The 7,843-nt window shown below is 45.7% G+C and overlaps 1 protein-coding gene across 3 annotated transcripts in view; it reads right to left on the bottom strand.

Moving 5' to 3' along the window:
* Positions 1–2,395: 2,395 nt before the first annotated feature.
* The window catches only part of HORMAD1 (HORMA domain containing 1), a 12,791-nt gene continuing 7,343 nt past the window's right edge, over positions 2,396–7,843 (bottom strand). For all 3 annotated transcript variants that reach the window (XM_031064321.1, XM_031064323.1, XM_031064322.1), the window contains 5 exons: positions 6,879–7,135; positions 6,391–6,454; positions 3,809–3,876; positions 3,030–3,113; positions 2,396–2,476 (listed from right to left, as the gene is read on the bottom strand). In XM_031064321.1, coding sequence (XP_030920181.1) covers positions 2,396–2,476; positions 3,030–3,113; positions 3,809–3,876; positions 6,391–6,454; positions 6,879–7,135 — 554 coding nt within the window. The remainder of the gene's footprint in view (positions 2,477–3,029; positions 3,114–3,808; positions 3,877–6,390; positions 6,455–6,878; positions 7,136–7,843) is intronic.

Below are 7,843 nucleotides of genomic sequence, written 5' to 3'. Positions count from 1 at the left end.
TCGGATGGGTCAAGGGGCGGGACTTCCTACTGTCAGTCAGGGGGCGGCTCCGCCCCCGCCCGCGTGTCCTGTCCCACTCCGGTTCCTGTTCGTGTCCTGTCCCGTGTCCCGTCCCCGTTCCAGTCCCGTCCTGTGCCCCATTCCGTGTCCTGTGCCGTGTCACATCCCTGCTCCAGTCCTGTCCCGTGTCCATCCCCGCTCCATTCCCGTCGCGTGTCCCATCCCAATCCCGTTCCCGTCGCTGCTCCAGTCCCGTGTCCCATTCCTTGTCCCATCCCATTCCCGTCCCGTGTCCCATTCCGTGTCAAATCCCGTTCCTGTCCCGTTCTTACTTGTCCCGTCCTGTCCCCTGTCCCATCCCATTCCTGTCCCGTGTCCCGTTCCCGCTCCAGTCCCGTCTCCCCCTCCCATCCCATTCCCGTTCTGTCCCGTTGCCGTCCTCTCCCTCTCCCGTCCCGTCCTGCCGGTAACGGAACACGCCGCTCGAAGCTGAACGCCGTTTAATAGAGGAGCGATGACGAACGGACATTGTTCATTTAAAAGTCAAACCCGCCAAGGAACGTTCAGCTGTCCCCGCCCTGCCGGCGGGAGCAGCTTCACTCCCGTTCCCTGACAACGAACGGTTCGGGGCTGCGGGAGGGCTCGGCACCGGGTCCCTCCCGCCTTAAACCGTTCTGAGCACAGCCGGGCTCTCCCGGTGCTCCCCGGAACCGAGCTGAAGAGCCACGGATACCGAAATTCCTGCATTCTGGCAGGGAGCCTGGAATTTAAGGCATGAAGAGAGCTCGTTCTTCACCTGAGGATGGTGCTTCTGCTCTGGAAGAAATACAAAGCGTCCAACTCCTCCAGCTGTCCCGGTAGGAAAAGCAAAAACTGTAACTCCAAAAACTGTAACAGCCTGTAACTGACAGCCCAGCCCTGCGGAAAGCTCTGGAAATCACCCCAAAACTGGAGAGGTTCTGGGGCAGGCAGGTGCTCAGCTCAGAACCAGAGCCCAGAGGCACTGCTGAAACCTCGTGCTGGGGATGAATTTCCTCCATCACCATCAGGACCTGGAGCCAACCCACAAACCCCCCAAAAATCCAAGGATTTCTGGTCCTGTACAAAAGGAGTCTGGAATTCTTCAGCTGGGCTTGCTGACATTTTCCTTCCTTAAAAAACATCCCCATGAGACTGCAAATGGAGCAGAACAGATCCTTCAAACCAACAGTGAACAACCAAACAAGAGTGGAGAACTTGGGACAGCAGGAGATGGGCTACAAAAACTGCTCCTTGGGCTTCACATCCTTTTGGGCAATTAAAACTGTTCCTTGGAATTCCTGAGCTTCATCACTTTGAGCAACTAAAACTGTTCCTTAGTCTTCCTCTTTTGGGGAACTAAAACTGCTCCTTGGAATTGCTGAGCTTCATCCTTTGGGCAACTAAAACTGCTCCTTGGGCTTGCTGAGTTTCATCCTTTTGGGCAACTAAAACTGCTCCTTGGGCTTCATCCTTTGGGCAATTAAAACTGCTCCTTGGTCTTCCTCTTTTGGGGAACTAAAACTGCTCCTTGGAATTGCTGAGCTTCCTTTTGGGCAACTAAAACTGCTCCTTGGGCTTCATCCTTTGGGCAATTAAAACTGTTCCTTGGAATTCCTGAGCTTCATCATTTTGGGCAACTAAAACTGCTCCTTGGAATTGCTGAGCTTCCTCCTTTGGGCAACTAAAACTGCTCCTTGGGTTTCATCCTTTTGGGCAATTAAAACTGCTCCTTGGTCTTCCTCTTTTGGGGAACTAAAACTGCTCCTTGGAATTGCTGAGCTTCCTCCTTTTGGGCAACTAAAACTGCTCCTTGGGCTTCATCATTTTGGGCAACTAAAACTGCTCCTTGGTCTTCCTCTTTTGGGGAACTAAAACTGCTCCTTGGAATTGCTGAGCTTCCTTTTGGGCAACTAAAACTGCTCCTTGGGCTTCATCCTTTGGGCAATTAAAACTGCTCCTTGGGCTTCATCCTTTGGGCAACTAAAACTGCTCCTTGGGCTTCATCCTTTGGGCAATTAAAACTGCTCCTTGGAATTCCTGAGCTTCATCATTTTGGGCAACTAAAACTGCTCCTTGGTCTTCCTCTTTTGGGGAACTAAAACTGCTCCTTGGAATTCCTGAGCTTCATCATTTTGGGCAACTAAAACTGCTCCTTGGTCTTCCTCTTTTGGGGAACTAAAACTGCTCCTTGGAATTGCTGAGCTTCTTTTTGGGCAACTAAAACTGCTCCTTGGTCTTCCTCTTTTGGGCAATTAAAACTGCTCCTTGGGCTTCATCCTTTGGGCAATTAAAACTGTTCCTTGGAATTCCTGAGCTTCATCATTTTAAGCAACTAAAACTGCTCCTTGGAATTGCTGAGCTTCCTTTTGGGCAACTAAAACTGCTCCTTGGGCTCGCTGAGCTTCCTCCTTTTGGGCAGCACCTCCTGGCTGGAGGAGGGCTCAGCCTGGTGCAGCTGCCAAGGAAAACCAACAATGGGATTACAGGAGCTCTGTGGGGCCAGGACAGGGCACAGCCCACCCTCAGCAGGACAGAGCTGTGACACAGCCAGAGCCTCACCCCAGTGCCTGCCCAGATGTGCTGGGCCTGCAGGAACATCTGGATGCTATTTCCTGGCAGAACTGACCCAGTTAAAAAAAAAAAAGGGGGATTTTTCTTGGAATGAAGGAGTCACAGAGGTGAGGTTATCATTTTGGCCCAGTGTTTCCCAAGTAGAAGCACAAGGAAGCACTGGGTGAGCTGTGCTGGGGATCTCTGCTGGCTCAAACCAGCCGGAAATTTGGCTAAATATCAACTAAAACTAAGGAATTTTTCTCAATCTGTGTTACCTGCATCAAATCAGCTTCCAACTCCTTGGGACAGAATTCTTTTTGACAGTGTTGGAACTGAATGGGAATTTAGGAAGCAATGAGACTTTCATTCTCTCAATAGCAAATGCATTCAAGCTCTGAGTTTTATTCACTGTTTGCAACAGAAATGATGAGAAATAAAGAAAAATTGATACTAACAATGCAGCTTTGGAATATCTTTCCACTTCTTGTCCTGCTCTCTGACACAATCAGCTCAGATGTTTTACGGGTCAAGTGATCAACCTGGAATCAGAAAATAGATTTTGCCTCGTTACAGCAGCAAAAAATCCACCCTGGAGACACCCAGCAGGGCTCAGTGTGGGGCATTCACTGCTCTGCACAGTGCCTGAGTTCAGACTGAAATATGGGGGTGTTTAAATGGTGAAAACCCCTGGAAATCACAGCTTTTCCAGCTGGGTGTGCTGGAGGGCCCTGGCAGAGAGAAGCATGTGCTGGTTTCATACAGGAAATCACTGACACTTACCTACAGCTATCCTGTTTTAAGAAATCTTAAGGACCTGTGTGAAGCAGTCCTCTATGTATAAATGCCACCAATTTCTACATGCAGGGAGTATAACCTGAGTTAAAAACTTGAATTTTTTAAGTTTAATCAACTTTTAAACAAGCTTTGGTTTGTCGGAATTACCAGCGGAATTCCCATTCGGCAGTTTATTAAAATGGAAATTAAATCCCCCTTTTCACTCAGAAACAGTCCCAGCATTTGTGTGGTTTGTATTTCAGAGGAACAGCCTTTTGTCAGTGCTTTAGAATAGATTTGGAAAACACCAGGAAGTGAAATGTAAAGGAATTTTGTTGCTGGAAATAGTGGCTGTGGGAAATGAGGCTTCAGCAGATCACCCATGAATCACTCAAAGGAGGGAAGGAGCTGCACAGAAGCTCCAGAAAAAGCTGAAGATGACAGAGCAGAGTGTTCCTACCTGAGGATTAGAAACATGGGGGGTAGTTGGGATCCCTCCAGCTTCCTCTTCATGAGTTGAATTCTTTTCTGAAAGAATGAAAGAATTGGAGAGTTAAATAAAGCTGCTAACAAACCAACGATCCAGAGCAAACAACACCAGCTCTGCTCCAAGAACACTTTATAGCTGCTGGGAACAGCTGCTTCCAGAGCACATCCTTAACTCCACCAAGGTGTGAATTTATTCTTGAACTCTGCCAACCCCCAGCTCACACACAGATCTCTGGGTTTGATCCCCAGCTCCCTCACACACTGCCCTGCTGAGGGGATTTGAGTCAAACCTGAGCCTGTTTTGTGCTGCAGGACAGGGAAAAGGCCACTCTGGGCCAGCTCCTGCCCTCCCAAGAGCAATCCCAGAGCCTCCCTCAGTGCCTGCAGCTGCAGGAACAGACCCTCAGGGGGGAACAGGCAGCTCCAGGCAGGTTTTTGCCGTTCCTAATTCATGCTGTTTTTCTAGGATACAGACAGAAGCATGCAATGGTGAATGGGTGACCCTGCATCAGCTGTGGAAACAACACAAGAATTCCAGGCTGACAAATGGGTTTTTCCCTGTGCCTTGTAGTTGTAAATAAAACATTTGCCAACTCCCCAAGACAAGAAATTTTCGGGATTTTTGCGTGGTTTTGGAACTTTTATGACTCTTTAGAAGAATCAGGCACACTTTCATGTGGTTATTCCAGTTCTGCAGCCTACTAAATTGTCAAGATAAAAATTCTGACCTACATGTGCTGTTTCCTACACATTTGAACCATTATTTTTCAACAGCGTGGAAATGGCAGCTGGTTTGGCAAAGGTGCACATGTTTCTTCTCAAAAAAAAAAACCCCAAACCCAACATTTCTGTACAGCAAATGGGTTCCAGATTGTCTGGATGCTTCTATACAGCCTCTCCAAGAGGAGCAGATCAACAAGCAGCAATTCCTTCTTCAGTTTGTTTGGCAGCAAAGTTGAGTCCTCAGGCCCCTGGGCTAAATTGGGCAATGTGAACACAAACCATCCTCTGCTTTATCTCAAATCTCAAAAGGAAGCTCCTGAGATGCCTGAGGACAATTTGGTGTCTCATGTTTTGAGCTGGAGACAGTCTGGGTGCACATTTTGGAGCTGTGGGGAGTTTCCAGGGCTGGAGGAGCCAGGACAGTTATTTACTGACAGATTTTATTTACAGTGTTAAGAAAAAAAAAAAACACTTGAGGCAACTCATTTTTGTGGGATTCATCCTAACAAAAATACTTGTACCTATTCAAGTTCCTCTACAAGGAAAGGCTGAGGGAGTTGGGGTTGTTCAGGCTGCAGAAAAGGCTCCAAGGAGAGCTCAGAGCCCCTTCCAGTGCCTTAAAGGAGCTCCAGGAGAGCTGGAGAGGGGCTTTGGACAAGGCCTGGAGGGGCAGGACACAGGGAATGGCTTTACCCTGATGGATGGGATATTGGGAATTGGGAATTGTTCCCTAGGAGGGCGTGAGGCCCTGGCAGAGGTGCCCAGAGCAGCTGGCCTGCCCCGGGAGCCCCCTGGGGTCATGGAAGGTGTCCCTGCCATGGCAGGGGGGGCACTGGATGAGCTTTAAGGTGCCTCCCAACCCAACGCCAAAAATGTGGGATTGTATTTTGTGATGCCAAAAACGTTCACCTGCAATGCTCCAAGTGCTGCAGCACACAGGGCAAGGGCAGCACAGGAATCAGCTGGAAGCAGCAGAGCCAAACACAGAATGGTTCATAAAACAAAACACACTCTGGTGAGGTTTGTGCTGCAGGAGCAGCAAAGAGAGGCACGAGCAGCTCCCTCTGCAGGTGCTGCACCGGGAGCCGTGTGGGGCTCTGGGCTAGTGCAGGGAAAAAGGTGGCTAAAAGTGGAATTTCTGCTGAACTGAAGCCCAAAAAGCTGAAATTTAAAAAAAAAAAAAACAAACAAAAAAAGCAAACAAACAGATCCAGACCACTGGTTTTTGCACAAAGGATTCTGCTTCCCAAGTCTGCAGTAATGAGCTCAACAGTACAAAACCTCTCTGAGCTTAATGAGCAAACTACATATTATCAAAAACGAAATAAATCAGTAATTATTAGTAACAAAAAGAGTAGGAAAAGCAAATAAAATTTATTTCTAAATATAAACCCCATTCAATTTAGCTTAGCTGATAAAATGGAACAGAAGATCAGAATTTTGAGGAGTAATGTGAAAATATGTTAATCATGCTTTAACATGTTAACATTTGTTAACCAAGTGCTTCACAGAATGAAGCCCCGATGGAAAATAAAAGCACAGTCAGATATGTGAAGGAAATAATGAAAATTTGAATATAGAAAATTGAGGGGTTTGAAAAATAAAATAAAAAATATAATATAATATAATAATATAATATAACATAATATAACATAATATAACATAATATAACATAATATAACATAATATAACATAATATAACATAATATAACATTATATATATGTAATATTTCTATCACTTAACAAAAATATTAGAAAATATAATATACTTGAGATTATAATATGAAAATTATAATATCAAAATTATAATATAATATATACAAATATTACCTTGAGCTTCTGAAATATTCACATGATTCTTATCTTCCACTTCATTATCCAAGACAGGATCCTCCTAGATTAAGAAACAGGTGTGTCACTGACTGCAGCCACACAAGGGAGAAGGTTTCCACTCAGATGATTAAGGACCCACTTTTGAGATGGATTTGTGGTGGAATAAACTGAAATAAGTGATTGTGACATGGCAGGATGAGGTTCCATCTGTGCCCTGTGCTGGGACACATGGCAGTGTCCCCATGGCATGAGCTGTCCCTCTACTGCTCCTCGTGCCCAGGCACTGCTTGAACAGTGCCAGGCTGCAAACTGGAGCAGCAAAATTAAGGAAAAAAAAAAAGAATTTAATATTGTCCTGCTTAACCATGTCTGAAAGCAGAGGGGGTTAAGGCTTACACACAGTGAAATAATAATGGTCTTTTTCTAGATGATACACTACAAAAAAAAATTCAAAAGGTTACCCAAAACAAAGTCTGTGCTCTTACATTCATGTCCTGGCTCTCCTCCTCTGGGTCATCTCTGCTCACCCCACACACCTGGAGAGGCTCAGCAGTCTCTCCCTGCTTTAGGATGCTCTTGTCAACATTCTCCATGCGCTGTTTCTCAGTTGTAATTTTCAGTTTCAGCAGGTGAAAAGGTGTTGGCACTTCCCCCACGTTCAGGTACATGGGCTCCTCCTTAAAGAGCAGCCCCTCGTCCTTGGCCTCCTTGAACCCTGGAGGTTGGTAATCAGGGGGTGTAACTGCAGAGAAATTACATGTTTTAGATCTTGCAAAACTAATTTTAACTCTTTTCTCCTTTAAATACAGAGAGCTACTGCAAAAAAACTGTGTGTGGGGAGTAATCAATATTCAGTTTGGAGAAAATGAAGCACAACAGGCAAAGCCCTGGTAAAGCTCTTTGGAAGAGATTGTAGATACAGAGAGAGAAAACAGCAGCTCTGATTTGTCATTGTAAGGCAGTAACACACTCAGAAAGCAGAGCCAGGTATTTGGACAGTCACCAGGCTGGGAAATTATGCTATAGCCTGACACACTCTGGGAAACTCCAAATGTTTTAAAACCCAGCCAAATGCAGTGAAGTCAGTGCCAGGATTGTGTTCCTGCAGTGAGATCACATCCCCTCCCCTTGGGATCCAACCTGTCCTGAGAAACAGCCACACATGAAACAACCTCACTTAACAAATCCCAGCAGCCACAAAGATTATCCACTGAAAAACTGAAAAATGCCCTTTTTGGCTTGTTTTGCAGAGCCTGATCAATCAGGGTGACATGGCAGTGAAACCCTTGTGGTGTTGTGAGGTCCCCAGGATAAGGTGAGAGATGAGAATTTGACTCCATGCTCTCAGAAGACTGATTATTATTATTATATTATAGATTATATTCTATATAATATAATACACTATATAATAAAATGTATTATGGTATACATTATATATTATATATAATAT

The sequence above is a fragment of the Geospiza fortis genome, unplaced genomic scaffold (genome assembly GCF_000277835.1).
Source record: "Geospiza fortis unplaced genomic scaffold, GeoFor_1.0 scaffold313, whole genome shotgun sequence".
Classification (NCBI taxonomy): Eukaryota; Metazoa; Chordata; class Aves; order Passeriformes; family Thraupidae; genus Geospiza; species Geospiza fortis.
This window is presented reverse-complemented; position numbering and strand designations above follow the sequence as displayed.